Raw genomic sequence first — 20,915 nt, forward strand, 5'->3', positions numbered from 1 at the left:
CAAAGCGCAAGGTTGATTGACAACATCTGGGGATGCCAGACGTGTTTAATTTCATTACATGTATTTGAAGTAATACTATAAAGATGTGATCAAATATTAAGTCAGTAAGATGACATCACTTTTTAGTAAATTACATGTTATCACAGAAATGACACAAAGTTTGACAACAAAAACCACCATGCTGTCCAACCAAAGAAAAAACGAGAAACAAAAAGAAACGCCATGATACATATTTTGTTATTAAGAAATACAGGAAAGTTTTCAATAATACGTAACTCTAAGTTCTATAATCTAAGTTCTGGCCTGGTATCAGATAACACCCTATTTAATCATGGAAGATTCCAGGACTTTCATGTAACACTAAAAATAAAAAGAACATTCTGGAAAAATAAAAAACAATCCTTTCTGAAAATAATAGTTACACACTGTTTATCAGTATTGTGGTAGAATTTTCTGGAACATAGTAGAAATTACAAGAACTTATTCACATGATGTCTCTAAACTAAATCAGTAAACAACGACTCATCAATAAAGTAAAGGGGAACGACATATACATAACAATGTACAATATACATCCCGACAAGCTAACTGCATTACAATTTTATAGCATATTACTGATGTGCTCAATGTATTACAGCTGTATAACATACTCCCCGATATGTTACTCATAACTGAATTACATAATACACATCCTGATCTGTATAGTTTTGTATAGTATACTCTCTAAAATGGTTTCCGTATTCTACTTGTACACTGAGTTGCATAGCATATATTCAAACTTGTTATCATATTTTAGATCATACCCCATACAAATTGATATGTTAACTGTATCTTGTTTTATTGTTTATATGCACCTTTAACTATGTATTTATCTAAATAAACAAATCAAGCCTTATGCTTGAAGTCTTTAATGTAACAAGTATCTAAACAAATATACAGTTTGGTCGCCAATAACGGATCACTTACGAGTTTTTTAGCAATAATTCATTTCATCTCACAAAAACTGTTTATCAACTGGTCTTCAGATGTGCATTATTATCCCCTTAATATCACAAAATAAAAAAGATTTTAAAAGATTTCATTACAGTGTAGAAGTGATTTGTAAGTGATCGGTGTTTTCTCCAATAGCGAATCACATTCACCAATACCGGATAACGTGCCAGTGTAGAGTGGGGATCATCTTAAAACCATAAAAATAACAGAAATCAACTGTTTTTTCATTCTTTAATAAAAATCTAGACATATGTAGAATCATCTTTAAAAAATTCATGTTTCGCTTAAAGAATAAAGGTTTTTCAATAACAAGAAAATAGAAAATAACCTTTAAGAAACCATTTTTAGTCTAACTAATACTGTAATCTTTTCCATTTTTTCCAGTTCCATTACATCACCTGCTTTGATGATTTTAAGCAACTGACTGAGTTTGGCAAATTAATAATCAATATATCTACTTTTTTGAAAATGTAGTAACATGGCAACACAACACCACCACCTTTCTTACCAGGAGCCGTTGAGTCTTTTGCACCAGTTAACTGCTAATGGCAACTTCACTACAATTTGCTTTGATAGCTACAACATCTTATTAAGAGCAAATTATAAGTCATTACTTGGTAATACTGGTCTAGAATGGTTTACCTCCAAGTTGATGTAGGTTTCAGGTCACCTTATATCGTTGAAAAGAAACGGGAGCGTCGTCTGCAAAATTTCACTGTCAAAGTGAGGGTTGGTTTTTCTGTGCTAAGCAAATACTTGGTCAAGCGGTTCATTTACCTTGATTATGAAGACGCAACAAATGTAAATAAACATTTTGTATTCATAATTGTAAAACATTAATATTCATGACCACAAAGTTCATTACCTTTGATAAACTTTTAAAAAAAATACAGAAACAATTATCAAAAGTGCAGAATCCAGGAACACTGGGTAACTTAACTGCCTGCCGTTAAATGACGGAAATACTGTTGAATAACGCCGTTAAACCCAAAACAAACAAAACAAACTTAAATGTACGGTATTTCCGACATCCTGGGGTCGCGAAATTTTTCAAAGTTCACTAATCTAGAAAGTAGAAAAATATCTATATTTCAAATATGAAAATGTTTTCAAAGAATGCTGATCAAATCATAAAAATATCTGCGTAGATAATTATAATTTTTAAAACTTTTCGCATGAAATTACTCTTTATAATTTTCATTCAACGCCAGAGGGTAAAGTCTTTAGTAGCTCGTGTTGTAAGACCACTTTCGGAAAGGATCTTGGCTGATCTGCATTAACCATTTTAACCCGGCATCAGTTCCTCCACCACGGCAAGTTTGCATCGTAATCGAATACAGTCTTCGTGCTCCTGTACCACGTCACCATCATTTATCGTCTGCTTGATTTGACCGAAACGACGTGAGATAATCAGACTACCATCTCTCCAAAAATCGGTTGAATAGCTCTCGCTGGAATCGAACCCGTTTATTTGCTGTGGTTTATGCTTACGTTTAGAATAGCTGAGTAATCCATCGGAGTTGTTATCCTTCGTCCATATAGTAAATGTGAAAGGGTTAGCGGCTTTGGATCTGAAGTATAGGTCGTAACGTATGTCAGAGGACGGTCATTTAGAACGGTTTCGAATTTTGTAAATATCGTCTGCAGGGATCTGTAAGTAATGAATGACCGACAGATACCTTCATTAGTGTTTCTTTTTAAAGTTCAATCATTCTTTCCCATCATCAGCCAAGCTATGGAGAGCGAATTCAGATGAATCGCCACACTGTTCCTGTACAATTGAGTTGGTCTTTCAATGTTTTGGATTCGAACATTTCCCTCAGTACAATGTATATTAGACGCTGCATGATAAGTTGTTGCGTTGTCAGATATCATCAACCTGGGAAAGGTCGCCTGCTTACAAATCCTGAAACGCTTGCATAAACAAATTTTCTGTGAGATTATGTACGTGTTCGAAGTGTACTGCTCTGGTAGCCGTACATAAAAAAGACACACATTTGTCTTGGACTCCCGTCCGGACTCTCTTCGGATGTAAAGTGCGCCACTGAAGTAAATACCTGTCATTGTAAAAGGCGATGAATTTTCCACTCTGTGTGTTGGTAATGGTGGTGGATCTGGAGCAAGGTAGGGTTCGTACTGTGCATTATATAAGTAGTGATTTTACAGATTAATGTATAGCCGGAATCCAATATTTCTGTTGTAGGTGGCAGATAGTTGCACTTGTAACTGAATGTAATTGGTTTTCGTGTGAATCAAATAGGATAGGTTTTGTAGTTGTTTAATCTTGCTGAATCCGGTCACTTCAATCACATCTTGAATTGCAAAGCTATTCTGTTACGGCATCAATATATGGATTGAAGATTCTTCTTTGGTTCTACTTCCGGTTTTGTTGTCTGCAGAAGTAGATAATACTGTTGAGACTCTATAGCGTTCCATGTCAGCCATTGAGACTTCTGGGTGATACACGAAGGTCCACTAAAGAGAAGTTACTTTTCTGAATTGTTAGGCAGGAATTCCACGGGTAAATAAATTTGCCGGATTCTCTAGAGTTGAACAATATCTCCGAGTCTGATTTCCGGTTAAAGCTGCGATTTCTGTTACACATTTTCTCACAAATCGGCTGTTGTTTTCTGTTTTACTGAGCCAAAGTAGTACAATTTTTATATATATTTTTGTATTCCTAGTGCTGTCTGTAAATTTTGTGATAATCTGGCTTCTATGACGGCTGTCATGAGTTAAAGCTTAGGTAGAGTGATTTTTTTTTACTGGTGCAACTCTGTTCTTTGCCATTATTAAGGTAGAAATATCGACTTTGCTGATGTACGCCGTAGAACCGCCTGACTGTTTTCTAGCATCGGCGAATATGTGTTAACAGGGTATTGATTTATCGTCCGCATCTCGGTTGTTTTCTGCTTTTGTAAAGCAGTATCATGAAAACTGTGCCTTCATTCAAGTATTCAAACCTGCCGTTATGTTAAAAGTCTTCGTTGATTAGTGATAGGAACCCAAACAAGAAAAGGCCCAATAAACAGTCAATAAACGCCACTAAAACCATGATTCGCAAGCGAGTTATTAATCCGATAAACGCCATCAAAACTGTGTTCCAATTTCACATGCATATGAGCTAATGGATCGCTAATTAACATAAATGTGCCATTTAATAACACGCTAATGGAGCGCACAATAGATCGCTCAATGGAACGCATAACAGATCGTATAATGGATCGCTTAACGGAACGCATATATAATAGATCGCTTAATAGATCGCTCAATGGAATGCGTTTCATCAAACTGATAAATTCCTAACTACAAGCTGTATTTAATTGAAACCATGCATTCAGTTTTGGCAAATCGTTTATGTGACTGGGTGTAGCCTGGATTTTGCAGAGATATGCAGTTGAAAAGACCTTTCTGTTAAAATGATTCAAATATTAATTTGTTACAATATTGTTAACTATATAATATGATACAAATTTAACAATCATTCAACATTTTCATTATCATTTGAATGCAGTTTTATACAAATTATTTGATAAATCACGCAGCTAACAGAAATTCCGTCTTTGTGAAATATGGATCGACAATTATTAACTAGCTTCCATATAAGTAAGTATACAGGTCATTTGAATCAGCATTTCAAAAACTATTGCGTTATATGTAATAAATCTTTGAATTCTAACATACACTTATTTCATTGAAATCTATAAAGAATCACAATGTAAACATGCATTTATTTATACTGAATTGTAAGTACATGTATACCTTTAGTTGTAAATCATAGAAAATAAATGAAATAACAACCACCATTTTCTCTTCTGAATCAATAAATCGATATCCTGCATGTCCATCCTCTACACTTATTACCTACAAAATGCACTAATCTCTGTCCCTCTATATTATACCTTAGATGAGATTACATAACATAACCGTAGCAACTAGAAGATCTGCTGTAATGGTACATTGGATGGATAAAAACCATATGTTTCCTGATAAAAGAGGAGAAAGCCTTCTGAATGGCTCTGTAAAGTTAACAACCCGCTTCAAAATCGGGATCCATTTAATGGAACACGTTCCGTAAGCGGTCCATTGCAACCATTTCTTACTAATGGAACGCACTAACAAACACCAAAAAGCGGTTCTGATAGTGTTTATAAGATGTTTTTATAGTGTTGTTTAGTATTTTTTTTTGTTTGGGCAGAGGTGTATCCCAAGTGAAACGTTCTTTCAAAATATCTTGGAAAAGTAACTGGACCGAGTATGCCGAGTGGGTCATAAATCCGTGATGTACTTTGTAAAATGTTACGTTTGGTCGTACTCGGGTTTGTGTCTATTGGTCTTTCTGCAAATGTCATCATGTCCATTTTTGCTTGCGTTACAGTTTTGTTACTTTATCTTCGTCGAGTGAATTACGATGTGTCGCCATTTCCCTAAGCAAGAGACTGCTTGAGTTCCACGAGCATGGTAGTTTAAATCCTGCAGCTGACATAAGATCACGTAACTCCCGAAAATATCTCATCACGTCTAGTTCCTGATCAAAACTGGAACAGGAAGTTGTATACATATAGGTCGTTGTACAGTAATCGCTGACCCAATTGTCGCAAGTTCAAGGTTGTTAAGTCGTTGAGTTGCGGTGGTGTAGATTGCAGACAATCGTCTAAACATGGGTGGTTTCGTGATATCCAATAACTTAAATCGTACACAATACGTATGGGTGTTGTTGAAGATTCCTTTTCCACAGTGACGGGGAATGCAGTGGACTTCCGGGTTCATCTGAAGGCAAGACTTCTTCTATGAATCCTTTCTTTCTTTGATCTTTTATTATAACACTGAAGTGGTTCAATGTAACAGGGTCTTGACGTAATTGTTCAATAAGTTTCCAGTTCTGCGTTTCACTATGTCATTGTTTGTCGGTAGGGGTGGTAGTCATGTAATCCCATATTTTTGTCGTAGTCAGAGTCATCATTTGAATTCCAAAGCTTTCAAGCTTCCAGAATTTTTCTAAATCGATTTTGTTCGGAGCTTGCGTGATTACATGTAGAGTTAGATTGAATGTAAGCGTTTGACCTGACCTCATTTATTGAATTCCCGAAGCTTGCGAGGTGTATCGTATCAGTTCCCGTTGTTGTAAGTTTGAGCTTTTCTGCTTGATTTCGCGTAACAAATGATCGTTGCGATTCCTCATCAGATGATACATTTGTGTCTACTGTACACATAATGGAAGTCACTTGTGATATAGTGAGTAGCACGTTGGAAGGGAATTGTAAGGATGTCGTTTGTTTGCGTGTAATGTCATCGTAGGTATGTGTGTCGCCGCTTGCTGCTGCACTTTGATATTACCTGAACTTGGTGTTGAATACATAGTACGTACAGTTTTGTGTCTGTTCTGCACTGCCTTTATTCTGACAAATACTTGTATGATGTCTCCTTTGACAATTTCTACACTTTTTCTGTGATTTGCATTTCTACACTTGATGCGTACTCAAGCAATTGAAGCAGAGACGTTTATTTCTAACAACTGTAATTCTTGAGGCGTAATCAATTGTAACGTTATGTACAGTCATTTGCTAAATGTGTGAAATTTGTCCGTATACATATGATTCATTATATTCGTATAGATATGATTCATTATTTTAAAGAGGCACAATTATCAAAGAAAAAATTAAGTATATATAAAGATAAAATCGCCAGTTTATAAATATAAATGTTACTATATAGCGGGAAGGTTACAGAAGTATACCGAATGAGGAGAAATCTCAGGTAAAACACATTCGTCAAGTTTGCCACTAGCAAAATAATGTCTACAAACATAAATATTTTATAAATGCTCTACTATAGTAGCATAAACTCTAACAAAAATGTTACTGTGGACAAATATCAGGAAAACACAAGATAAATATGTGTGTACAAACTCAAGAAGATAATATACTTAAGAAATAATATATCTCATCGGTGATTTGTCGCTGAATAAATCACTGTTTGGAGTTCAGATGCGAAGGAATTATATCACGAGGGCGCAGCCCGAGTGATATAATGCTACTCATCTGAACGACAAACAGTGATTTATTCAAGAGCAAATCACTAAATGAGATATATTATTTCGATTCTAACACGTTATCAAGGACTTTAAAGTACACCTTTGTCGGCATGCATTAAATATTTGCCCGTTTTCAATCGGATTCTTTTCCAGCGCGCCGCTACGCCGCTTGACGCTATGACGTAATAGTCGTGACGTCAGAACAGTGAATTGTTGTTTAATAATTCACTGTTTCCAGCCTTCTTTGTTTAATAGGAAAATGAATCGGATCGAATTAGAATAGATGCTCTGATATAGTAGTAGTATTCTGTAACGGAATTGTTACTGTGGAGACATATCAGGAAACATACAAGATAAATATGTGTGTACAAACACAAGAAAGTAATATAGATGCTCTGATATAGTAGAAGTATTCTGTAACGGGAATGTTACTGTGGAGACATATCAGGAAACATACAAGATAAATATGTGTGTACAAACACAAGAAAGTAATATAGATGCTCTGATATAGTAGAAGTATTCTGTAACGGGAATGTTACTGTGGAGACATATCAGGAAACATACAAGATAAATATGTGTGTACAAACACAAGAAAGTAATATAGATGCTCTGATATAGTAGTAGTATTCTGTAACGGAATTGTTACTGTGGAGACATATCAGGAAACATACAAGATAAATATGTGTGTAGAAACACAAGAAAGTAATATAGATGCTCTGATATAGTAGAAGTATTTTGTAACGGAATTGTTACTGTGGAGACATATCAGGAAACATACAAGATAAATATGTGTGTAGAAACACAAGAAAGTAATATAGATGCTCTGATATAGTAGAAGTATTCTGTAACGGGAATGTTGCTGTGGAGACATATCAGGAAACATACAAGATAAATATGTGTGTACAAACACAAGAAAGTAATATAGATGCTTTGATATAGTAGAAGTATTCTGTAACGGAATTGTTACTGTGGAGACATATCAGGAAACATACAAGATAAATATGTGTGTACAAACACAAGAAAGTAATATAGATGCTTTGATATAGTAGAACTATTCTGTAACGGGAATGTTACTGTGGAGACATATCAGGAAACATACAAGATAAATATGTGTGTACAAACACAAGAAAGTAAAATAGATGCTTTGATATAGTAGTAGTATTCCCTAACGGAATTGTTACTGTGAAGACATATCAGAAAACATACAAGATAAATATGTGTGTACAAACTCAAGAAAATAATATAGATGCTTTGATATAGTAGAAGTATTCTATAACGGGAATGTTACAGAAATATATCGAATGAGGATATATCTCACTGAAGGTAAAGACAAGCTACATATATATGCCACATTCAAAACAGTGTGTGTACAAACACAGGAATATAATATAGATGCTTTGGTATAGTTGCAAGTGCTTGTTTAGTAAAAAAAGGTTTTACAATCCAGGGAAAATAGAAATAAAGTCCATTTGAATGACCAACGCCCATCTGTATAGATAATACATTGCAAATCAATGAATTCCACATTCATTGTTTCATATAATTTATTGAAACTTTAAGCAATGATCAATACTGATACCTAATTATGCATCAGGGAATACTTTTGAATTGCTCTTTAATTTCCTGGATTATGCTCTTGTGTTGTTTTGTTCTATATGTCAACGAAGTCCAGGTGAATGCATGAATCACATTTGTGATAGCTCTAGTAAAATATTTCAATAGTCAAGGAATGTGACCAGTTGAGCTAAACGTTATGATATACATGAAAGGGAAATATAAAAAAATGCTAAAAACAATAACTGTCAGAATTAATAAATACATATTTTATAGATATACTTGTAGAATGAAGTAATATTATCTTCATTCAAACGTAATGGTATAGGAAAAACAAGCACGCTATTCACCCATAAGTTACTTTTTAGGCTGCATGGTCATACATACATCCGTAACAATATCTGGTCTGTATAACTTCTGACCGTAAGAAATATTTCGACATTTCTACATATGGATCATAATCTGACCAGGCAGGCAGTATATACTCCGACCACTATTATTACATTATTATTAATATGCCCTCACATTATCATTACCTGACATGTTTGTTTTCATGTTTTCTGCAGCGTAATGAATGTATGGTTATAAATGCCTAGTTATGTATAATATAAAGTATATGTCCAAATGTTACAATTGTGTTGCACGTAAAATAGTTTTATGCACATTAGTATAAAGACAAACATCAGTCGTTAGAATCCTTTTAAATAAATATCTCTGCCACTATATCCTCTGAAATAGCACTTTCAGAAAAAATACAATGTCTACTATTTTTGACTCTAGAGAGAAAACGTTTTTCTTAGAAATATCAGTGAATATGAAGAAAGAAATACATTTTATTACAAATTTCTTTTTAAAGTCTAATTAGTATATGACTGTATAGTTTTGTATAAATAAGAATAGTTTTATTAGTAACTGCATTCTTACTTCTGTGCTTCAAATTGGTTTACTTCTTGAAGGAGTTCATTTAGTTGGTAATTTCGTAGTATGAAAGTTCTTTATTCACAACTAATTTAGGTTTTTACCTGCTGACTGTTTCGGACAGTTCTCTGTCCTTCATCACGAGCACTGACTTCCGGTCATCTCCGACTGTTTCCGCCACTGTACGGGTGAGCGGCGAAAACGTAATCGTAGACACTTGCAAGCTTGTATGCCCCCTCGTCACGGTTCATAGTCGAAGTCGCTCTATATGTATTGCCTCTTTCACTTGTCGAGTCCGGGTGTCACTCTACCGAGAAAACTTTCAACGAGACGAAATGTCGGCAAGCAGAGAAACTTGTAAACCAGCAAGAAAGGGATGACGAGATCGATTTATCAGGTGAGCCATTGAAAAAGTGGGTAAAAACATTTCTAATCGTGAACTTTCCCATCAATAAACTAAGGTAAGCGGAAGAACTGAGATCAGAGGTATGCGGTATTTTGAAAAACGTCAAGCCCCCGCCTTCCAACCTCACAAACGAGGAGAGAAATGCCCTAAAAGAACTGTCCAAGGACGACCAAACCATGATCCGGATCCTACCAGCCGACAAAGGAAAGGCAACGATTGTCATGAACAATGATGAGTATGAGTCGAAAGTTAATGACATGTTGTCTGACGATAGGACCTATGAAAGGTTAAATAAGGATTCTATTGCAAAATACAAGCGTCAGCTGATTGGAATTCTGACTAGGCTTAAATGAGAGGAAATGATTGACGAGAAACAGTACAGGTACCTTTATCCAACTTCGGAAACTATACCCCGTATGTATTGCACTCCCAAAATACATAAGCCAGGGAACCTCTTAGGTCAAATTGTTGGCTACTGTGGCTCCATAGGGTACAATACTTCTCGTGAATTAGCAGACGTGTTAGGTCCAATAGTGAGGAAAACGCAGCACCACGTGAAAAACAACTCCAAACACTTGTCTGACTCTCTTGCATCTGTCATAATACAGGAAGATGAGACCTTCGCATCCCACGTCGTGATATCGATGTTCACGAACACGCCCATTGAGAAAGCCATTTCAGTGATTTCAGACAGACTTGAAAAGGATAACACCTTGAAAGACTGCACAAATTTGTCAGTGCCAGACATTATGGAGTTATGCAAGTTCATAATCACCACAAATTACTTTCAATTTAGGGAAGTAATATATAGATATGGGCAGCCCAGTATCACCCATTGTAGCCAACATATACATGGAATACTTGGAGCAGCAGGCTATAGCCACATCCCCACTGGATTGTCGGCCCGCGCTATGGAAGTGATATGTTGATGACGTCCTAGAACGCATCAAAACAGAACAATTGCAAAATCTCACAGAGCATCTGAATACAGTCGAAAGCACTGGGAGTATAAAGGTTACTCACGAAGAGGTAAAAGGATGGAACAATTGCGTTCCTGGACACACTAATAGTGCTCAAGGATGACGGAAGTGTCACGTTACTGGTATACCGAAAAAGTACTCACCCCGACCAGTACCTTAATTATCACTCACACCATCCCCTCCATCAAAAACTAAGTGTCATACGTACATTAATGGAGAGATCTTTTACAATTGTGACGTAGGAGCAAGATAGATTGGATGAGGAAAAACATATCAGAACAGCAATAGGAAAGTGTGGCTATCCTAAATGGACATTCGATAGAGTGAAGCGTTCACTACAAAACAAGAGAGACGGTAAGAAAAAGAAACAAAAGAAGAAGGATGATTCAGACAGCAAATCGCGTGGACTCGTGGTCCTCCCATACGTACAAGGGGTTTCCGAGGCAATAGAGAGAACATTCCGGAAACACAAAGTTTCAACGGCAATGAAACCACACAAGACTATAAGACACTTGCTTGTGCACCGAAAGATAAAACAAAAGTGAAAAATATGAAGTGGTGTACAAAATTGAATGTAAAAATTGTGATGAGGTATACATCGGTGAGACTGGGTGTTTCAGACCAGATTGAAGGAACATATGAGAGATACACAACAACATAAAAGATCCAATTTCACAAGTTCAGAAAGGAATAATTCACTATCTCAGTGCAACAAAAGTGCAATTACGGATCTTGTGACTCAGAAAAATCACGTCATAAACTGGGAGGGGGCGAGGACAGTAGATAGGGAGCGTGACACCAGGATACGACAAGTGAAAGAAGCAATACAGATAAAGCGCCAATCTTCGACTATGAACCGTTACGAGGGGACGTACAAGCTTGCAATTGTCTACGATTCCGTTTTCGCCACTCACCCGTGCAGTGGCGGGAACAGTCGAAGATGACCGAAAGTCAGTGCTCGTGATGAAGGACAGAGAACTATCCGAAACAGTCAGCAGGTAAAAACCTAAATTAGTTGTGAATAAAGAACTTTCATACTAATTTGGTTTACTTATTTATTAATAATTCAGTAAGAACAGCAATTATTGTTTTTTATTTCCTTGTGTAGGAAAGTCGCTAATCGATACCTAACATTCACGAAAAGTTGTTAGAAATATAGACACTTTCCCAATGGCATTCTTTTTCCTCTGTTCTGACGGTAAACAAAGTGCTCTTCACCAGTTAAGTTATCTGAGCAATAACATCTGTAGAATATATTCTTTTTCAAGATATATTGGCCATTATACAAACATAAAATATACAGTATCTTTAATTTTCAAAGTCAGTCAAAGTCAGAAATGTTATTTACTACTGCTGAATACTTTCAGGCATGATATGGTCTTAAGGAATAATTCATCAGTCAAATGAAAGAGAAAAAGTCACAGGAACATATGAATTTAACATTATCAAATCCTACAGCATTTTTATCAAATACGTTTTCCAAAAGATTTCGTGGGCTCCAAATATAGAAAATAATATAAGTCATGTAATAAAATCTGTGAGAAGGTCCATTTTAAGTTCTAATTTATGTTCATACAAAAACGGTACTAAAAACCTAAAAGTTTCTCCACTTAGCCATGTCTAAATCTTGATATCCGTTATATTGGTGATATCCGCTTGTTGTTATGCTATGTGTCCTTTTTGTATAAATACCATTATAGTAAAGAATAGCTTTCAACTGATATAAATAATTTGTTATAAACATTTTCGTTTTAATGCACATTGTAGAATAGATTCTTACAAGTTTTGCGATTGCTTTTCAAAATTAAATTTAACGGAAACTGTTTGGTGGACATTCTATATAAAAATATGTAAAAATCGTTTAGAAACATAAAACAAAATTATGAAACATACTTGGTTTGATCTTAAAGCACCAGAAGATAAAACAAGAGCGCTGCAAAGCGGGACAATATACACCCGAAGTGTTTCATCAGAGTATGGAAGCAAAATTTGAAATTCTTACCAGGTAAAGTAATGTCAGAATACATCTCAAAATTGGATATACATTCCATGTTGTACCATATAAAAGTGGCCTCGAACGGACGGAAACCGGGGGTATAATATAATACGCCCCTTCGGGCGTATAAAAACAAAACAACACTGAGTAATGGTATACATTTGACAGTCGCTTGATATCTGCATGAATAATTGACTGTCATGCATGAATTCATTTATCACCGCAAACTAAGACTGTTCCATTCACCATAAATGCCATATGATACACAGCTGCATTTGTTACAGAAGGAAATGTTTGTAATAACTTGCAAAAATTTTTGAAGGCTAAATTCTTATCTCCAAGTAATGCGTAACAGTATCCTAGAAAATTCAAATAAACAAAGTACAAATAGTGCTTTTTAACGCGGTCAACGACCAGTGATAATATTTTGAAAGCCTGGATACATTCTTTTGTATGTCTGAGAATATGTTCTGAGAGAAAAATAAGAAGATATGACAGTACAAGTTGATCAATTCTCATAGGCCATCTCTCACCCTTTAGGACTTGCTCTAAAATTATCACATTTGGTACATAATTATTATCTACATGTTGAAGATGGATGTCTTGCAGGTTTTGTTTCCTTTGGTTTATTACATCCATGGCATTCCTTTCTATTTGTTTCTTAATCGCTCTATACTTCCCTCCATTGAAATCAAAAAGTGCACTGTATAAACAACTTCTTAAAGAATCGACTACTGATGCTTTGTGCAGGTACGTATCGCCTATTCGCCTAGATACTTTTTCATGCCTACTGGAGTGCAGTTGTTTGATGAACATAGCTCTTGCGATAGCCAAATTTATACTTGGCAAAAACTTTTTAGCTTCATCAGGAAACTGATGGATGAATGCTTCACTGAATTCTCGGATCCGAGATGATCTTACGCCCGAACTGATGTGTATGATAAAATTGCCGTGATCATTGTTGGCACGCGCTTGGAAACCTTTGTACAGGGATTTTTTGTCTATTTCAACTTCAACTGTCAAATTCCTATACTGTAATCCCGCTCGCACCGTTGGTAAAACATTTTCGGACACATTTTGCAGGCAACTTATTGTATTTCGAATATCATGATCAGACAATAACCTATTTTTGAACAAGTTATTTTCTGGCAATAGATACTGCGGCAGAGCTCGTTCTCTTACATAGTGTATCAGTTTTTGTAAAGAGTCATGCACCCTTGACATTAGCGTGTTTTTATTCCACTTCTCATTTGGAATCTCTTCTAACAACCAAAGCATGACGTTTTTCAAATGATATATTTTCAATGTATTTTCTGGCAAATTTTGTCCAATATTTTTTAAACAAAATCTTCAAGATTATAAAACATTTTAATTGCCTGTCATTCATATGCCAGAAACGCTCATGTTCGATCGAGACAAACGAAACTCTACATTGAATGTGTGCGTCCGTTGAGGAGACGTCTCCAGTGGGAACAACATAGCATTGACATGTATCTGTAGGCTTCTTCAAAAGTTCTGCACTAGGCCACTGATACGATCTTTGACGAGTAAGCCAATCTCGTGCAGGTTTAGGCCAGCTGCGACATTCGAATGCCCAAACGTAATCAACTTCACCTAGCAACGTCTTATTTTTGTGTGCCGGGCCACATACTGTTACCCCTAAGTCATGGAAATTATCTGGCATAGTATACCCATGTACTTTGATATTTTCTTTAAAATTTTTACTCGAAAAATACTGTTTATTTCCACACTTCGATAAGAAATGTTTGATGAAACCTCGGAAGTCTGACTCTGTCGGCGGAAAATCCAGTTTTCTGACTTCCAGTTTTACATATCCTGGGTCGCATCCATCCTTTACCATAACTAATTCAATCGCTACATCTGATATATCATGTTCATGTGGTTCCACGACTGAAACTCCTTGTATAATACCCATGACATCGGAATCACTCCCTTTAACTTCGGTTCCTTCGGCACAGCCACCACTAGCCATATTCTTTGTTCCAGTTAGGAAAGTTTCAGTGAATTCTTCCAAACGTTGGTCTCTCCTTTTGATATCAGAGACAAATTTATTGAGAGCGTGCGTATCAAGTATATCCGAAAGCAAAGCTGAAGTTATCTTCTGTCGACGCATGTCGTCTGTTAATCTAGTCTTCTGATCTCTCTTACGCATAGCAGCTGTTCTTGACGTGTTCATCTTGTAAATAAGATCTTTAAAAAGAATAATACAGCAAGTTACATTTCCTTCTTCTACATAGTTATAAGAAATTTGAAACGATGAAATGGGAAGAAAATTTCCTATCAATCCTGTTAATCTTTCATACTTTACCTATTCCAATTCGTATGTATAACCTACTACCGTATATTTGTTTCTTTTTCATTTGGTTTTGAACGACTAAATTATAAAAAAAGAACTACAATGTAAAATGTTTCAACTGCTTTATAGCGGTGATACTATTAAACGATACTAATGATACAGGATAACTTGTCAGCTGAGCAGATTGACATTAGAAAAAAACCCGCTTAATTTCTTTATATAGGTCGACCCAGCTATTAGGGTTCTGGAGATAAAATGTAAATTAGAGCCTTGATATTTGATTGCGTCACCTATATCAAATAATGAATTTGTTTAGATATGTTCAACTGTCACTTTGTTCCAAATAATTAGTACATTTGTATGGTGTTAAGCAAATAACTGATAACACTGTGGAATACGATATAATTTATCAAGTTTGAATCGTATGTACATGCATTTGTTTTTAAGTGTGACATGCAAAATGAAAAGGTGTAGTTTGTTATTTCAATGTCATTGACGTCAGACGAGACTTATTTGATTATCATTACATGATTATTGATACATTTATGCCCTCGCATTATTATTATCTGAAATGTTCGTTATTATGTTTTCGGCAAGGCATGGGGCCAGTTAATGACATGTTATTGCTAAATCTGCCACTTACAATGCTTTCTCTGGTTAAGTTCATTATCAGGCAACTCCGATTTTTTTACTGACAGGTACTACTAGTATGTTATACTCAACAACTTTTTAAACTCAACACTTGTGTTTTTGTTTTTATCTCTGCCAAACGTCGGCGGAGATTTGAATAAAAATGTATAAACTATTGATAAATTATTTACTTTAATAAAATATAACTTTGATTACTGCCAGTCTTGTACTACACGTATTATAATGAATGTATTGTTATAAATGTATAGTCATGTACAATATAAAGTACATGTCCGCTGTATTGCATGTAGTTTTATACTCATTAGTATATAGAGAAGCATATCAGTCATCAGAGTCCTTTAAAATAAATAGCTCTGCCATTATATCCTCGAAATAGCACTTTCTGGGAAAAAAAAACAATGTCTCTTATCTTTGACTCTAGAGAGAAAATGTTTTTCTTAGAAATTATCAGTGTTATTATGAAGAAAGAAATAAACTTTATTACAGATTTCTTTTTAAAGTCTAATTAGTATATGACTGTATAGCTGTGCATAAACAAAAGCTATGTCTAGGCATAGTGCATTTTATGACGGCATATGGGAAAGACGGATACCGGATATCAGACTTTAGTTAGAAGCTGTCAATCATCAAATTGGATTAAACCAGTTCTGACCAGCCTTTTTCGCGTGGGCGCTCAGTAAACAAAGAAAGCATTTCGATTTTTTTTATGGCGGAGGAAGGACTTTTCTCAAAGGTCCTACCTTTTGGCCATTCTAAAGAAACCGCCACTGTTTGTTGGATTCTATAACTATTTGATCTTTTACATATATTGTTTTGATAATTTTGAAATTCTGCAATTTATAAATCGTAACTTAATTTTTCGGCAAATAAACAAGGTCATTTATATGACCACTAATCACAACAGTATTTCATGTCTTGCTTTCTCCCATAAGGGTCATAACGAGAAGCTATGTCCAGGCATATCGCATGTTATGACGGCATATAGGAGGGACGAATACCGGATATCAGATTTTAGTTAGAAGCTGTCAATCATCAAACTGGATTTTAATCAGTTCTGACCAGCCTTTTTCGAGTGGACGCTCAATAAACAAAGAAAGCATTTCGATTTTATAGCTTTATTAGAAATTGCATTCTTACTTCTGTGCTTCAAAAGGATTTACTTATTTATTAATATTTACTATCTGAACAGCAGTTATTGTTTTTTCCTTGAGTAGGAAAGTCGTTAATCGATACATATAACATTCACGAAAAGTTGTTTGAAATATAATAAGACCTGATGGCGACTCTGTCCCAATAGGTTTTTCTTCTGTTCTGACGGTAAACAAAGTGCTCCTCATCAGTTAAGTTATCTGAGCAATAGTATCTATAGATCCGGATGTGTTATCAATAATGTAATTCTCAAACAAAGTAAGTCAAAGTCTGAAATATTATTTGTTACTACTGAATATATTCAGGCATGACATGGTCGTAGAAATAAAACATCAGTCACAAGGAAGAGAAAACGCCACCAGAACATATGAATTTAATGTTATCAAATACCATAACATTTTTATCAAATTTGTTTTCCAAAAAGTATTCAAGGATCCTGGTCCAAATATAAAACATTATATAAATCACGAAATAAAATCTGTAAGAAGATCCATTTATGTTCACACGAAAACCATACTAAAATCCTCGATCGACATTTATCTACGTAGCCATGTCAAAATCTTGATATCGTTAAATTAGTTATATACATTTGTTGTTATGCTCTTGAATCCTTGTTGCATACATACCATTTTTAGAAGAAAAAAACAACAACTTTTCAGCTGATATAAAAGATTTGTTAAAATACTTTCGTTTTAATGCACATTGTAGAATAGATTCTTCCAAGTTCTGTGATTCCTTTTAAAAATAAAAGCAGCGGAAACTGTTAAATGGAGTTTGAGTAACACAAATATGTGAATAAAATCCTTTGGAAGCATAAAACACAAACAAGCAATATAATAGCAGGCATGGTTTGATCTAAAGGACCAAACATATCAAAACACTGATAACAAGTACAAGTATACTTTTTACAATCGCTTGATATCTGCATGAATAAATGACTGTCATGCATGAATTCATTTATTACAACAAACTAAGACTGTTCCATTCACCATAAATGCCATATGATACACTGCTGCATTTGTTACCGAAGGAAATGTTTGTAATGACTTGCAAAACGTTTTGAAGGCTGAATCTTTGTGTCCAAGTAATGCATAGCAGTACCCTAGAAAATTCAAATAAACGAAGTAATACTTGTGCCTTTTAGCGCAGTCAATGGCCTGTGATAGTATGTCGATAGCGTTGACACATCCTTTCGTATGCCCGAGAATATGTTCAGAGAGAAAAATAAGAAGATATGACAATACATATTGATTAATTCTCATAGGACATTTCTCACCTTTTAGGACTTGCTCTAAAATTATTACATTTGGTACATAGTTATTATCTATATACGTGAGATAGATGTCTTGCATGTTTTGATTCCTTTGCTTTATTACACCCATGACATTCCCTTCTATTTGTTTCCTAATCTCTCTATACTTCCCTCCATTGAAATCAAAAAGTGCTCTGTATAAACAACTTCTTAAAGAATCGACTACTGATGCTTTGTGCAGATACTTATCGATTTTACGTCTAGATACTTTTTCATCCCTATTGGAGTGCAGTTGTTCGATGAACATAGCTCTTGCGATTGCCAAATTTATACTTGGCAAAAACTGTTTAGCTTCATCAGGAAACTGATGGATGAATACATCACTGTATTCTCGGATCCTAGATGAGCTTACGCCCGAACTGATGTATATGATAAAATTGCCGAGATCATTGTTGGCACGGACTTGGAAACCATTGTACCAGGACTTTTTGTCCATTGCAACTTCAAATGGCAAATTCCTATACTGTAATCCCGCTCGCACCCTTGGTAAAACATTTTCGGACACATTTTGCAGGCAACTTATTGTATTTCGAATATCATGAACAGACAATAACCTATTTTTAAACAAGTTATTTTCTGGCAATAGATACTGCGGCAGAGCTCGTTCTCTTACATAGTGTATCAGTTTTTGTAAAGAGTCATGCACCCTTGACATTAGCGTGTTTTTATTCCACTTCTCAGCTGGAATCTCTTCTAACAACCAAAACATGACGTTTTTCAAATGGTATGTTTTCAGTGTATTTTCTGGCAAATTTTGTTCGATACTTTTCAACAAAATCTTCAAGATTATAAAACATTTTAATTGCGTGTCATTCATATGCCAGACAAGCTCACGTTCGATCGAGACAAACGAAACTCTCCATTGAATGTCTGCGTCCGTTGAGGATTCGTCACCAGTGGGAACAACATAGCATTGACATTTATCTGGAAGCTTCTTCAAAAGTTCTGCACTAGGCCACTGGTACGTTCTTGGACGAGTAAGCCAATCGCGTGCAGGTTTAGGCCAGCTGCGACATTCGAATGCCCTAACGTAATCAACTTCACCTAGCAACGTCTTATTTTTGTGTGCCGGGCCACATACTGTTATCCCTAAGTCTGTGAAATTATCTGGCATAGTATACCCATACACTTTGATATTTTTCTGAAATTTTTCACTCGAAAAATACTGTTTACTTCCACATTTTGATATGATTATTCTGAAGAAAAATAGGAATATTGACTCTTCCGACGAGAAACCCGACGCAAAATCATATTTTCTAACTTCCAGTTTCACATAGCCTGGGTCACATCCATCCTTTACCATAACTAATTCAATCGGTACATCTGATACATCATGTTCGTGTGGTTCCACGACTGAAACGCATTGTATAATACCCATGACATCGGAATCACTCCCTTTAACTTCGGTTCCTTCGGCACAACCATCACTAGCCATATTCCTTGTTCCAGTTAGGAAAGTCTGAGTGAATTCTTCCAAACGTATGTGTTTTCTTTTGATATCAGAGACAAATGTATTGAGACCGTGTGTATCAAGTATATCCGAAAGCAAAGCTGAAGTTTTCTTCTGTCGACGCATGTCGTCTGTTAATATAGTCTTCTGATCTCTCTCACGCACAGCAGCTGTTCTTGACGTGTTCATCTTGTAAATAAGATCTTTAAATAAATAATACAGCAAGTTACAGTCTCTGTTTCTACATTGTTACAAGAAATTTGAAACGATGAAATGGGAAGAAAATTTCCTATCAATCCTGATGCAACATTCGCGTTAATCTTTCATATTTTACCCATTTCAATTCGTATATATAACCTACTATTCATTTATTTTTAACGACTAAATTTAAAACATAAACTACAACAAGAAACGTTTAAACTGCTCTACACGGGTGATTATATTGATCGATACTAATCACACAGGATAACGTGTCAGCTGAGCAGATTGACAATATATATATGTATATATTTGTATATAGATCAACCCGGTCATTTGAATAAAATGTAAATTATTGGCTTGATATCTGATTGTCCAACCTGTATCAAATAAAGAACGTGTTTGTTTATAAACACTCAACTGTCATATTGTCCCAAATAATTATTCGATTTATTTGTTGCTAAGCGAATATCTGATTACTTTGCGGTATATGATATGACATATCAAGTTTAAATCGGTTGTTTACAATACATTTGTATGTTATTTTTTGTTTGTGACTTCGTTGTCATTGACGTCAGACGAAACTGTTATTTGCCCTCGCATTATTTTACAAGCATGCTTATTACTTTCTGCAACGCATGGGACCAGTTAATCCTTTAATTTCTAATGACATGTTATTGCTAAAACTGCCACCTAGATAAATTCATTTTATGCAACTTTAATAAATTTCTTTATTGACAGGTATGCTATACGCAGCAGCTTTTCAAACTCTACATCTGTGATTATTTTTATCTCTTCCAAATGTCGACATATTTGAATAAACATTAAACAAAATGTTAACGATCATAACATAACATTGATTACTGCCAGTCTAGTATTACACGTATTGTAATGAATGTATGCGTATAAATGTATACCTACAATTTAAAGTACATGTCTATATGTTACATGTATTGC

At 35.2% G+C, this 20,915-nt stretch overlaps 1 protein-coding gene across 1 annotated transcript; it reads right to left on the minus strand.

The window, feature by feature from the left end:
• Window positions 1–17,352: 17,352 nt before the first annotated feature.
• On the minus strand, window positions 17,353–20,164 carry LOC128549638 (uncharacterized). The gene has a single exon (XM_053526772.1). It carries the CDS (start codon window positions 19,947–19,949, stop codon window positions 17,952–17,954), a length of 1,998 nt encoding a protein of 665 aa, XP_053382747.1. The 5' UTR covers window positions 19,950–20,164; the 3' UTR covers window positions 17,353–17,951.
• Window positions 20,165–20,915: the final 751 nt, after the last annotated feature.

Source organism: Mercenaria mercenaria, chromosome 16 (genome assembly GCF_021730395.1).
Source record: "Mercenaria mercenaria strain notata chromosome 16, MADL_Memer_1, whole genome shotgun sequence".
Taxonomy (NCBI): domain Eukaryota; kingdom Metazoa; phylum Mollusca; class Bivalvia; order Venerida; family Veneridae; genus Mercenaria; species Mercenaria mercenaria.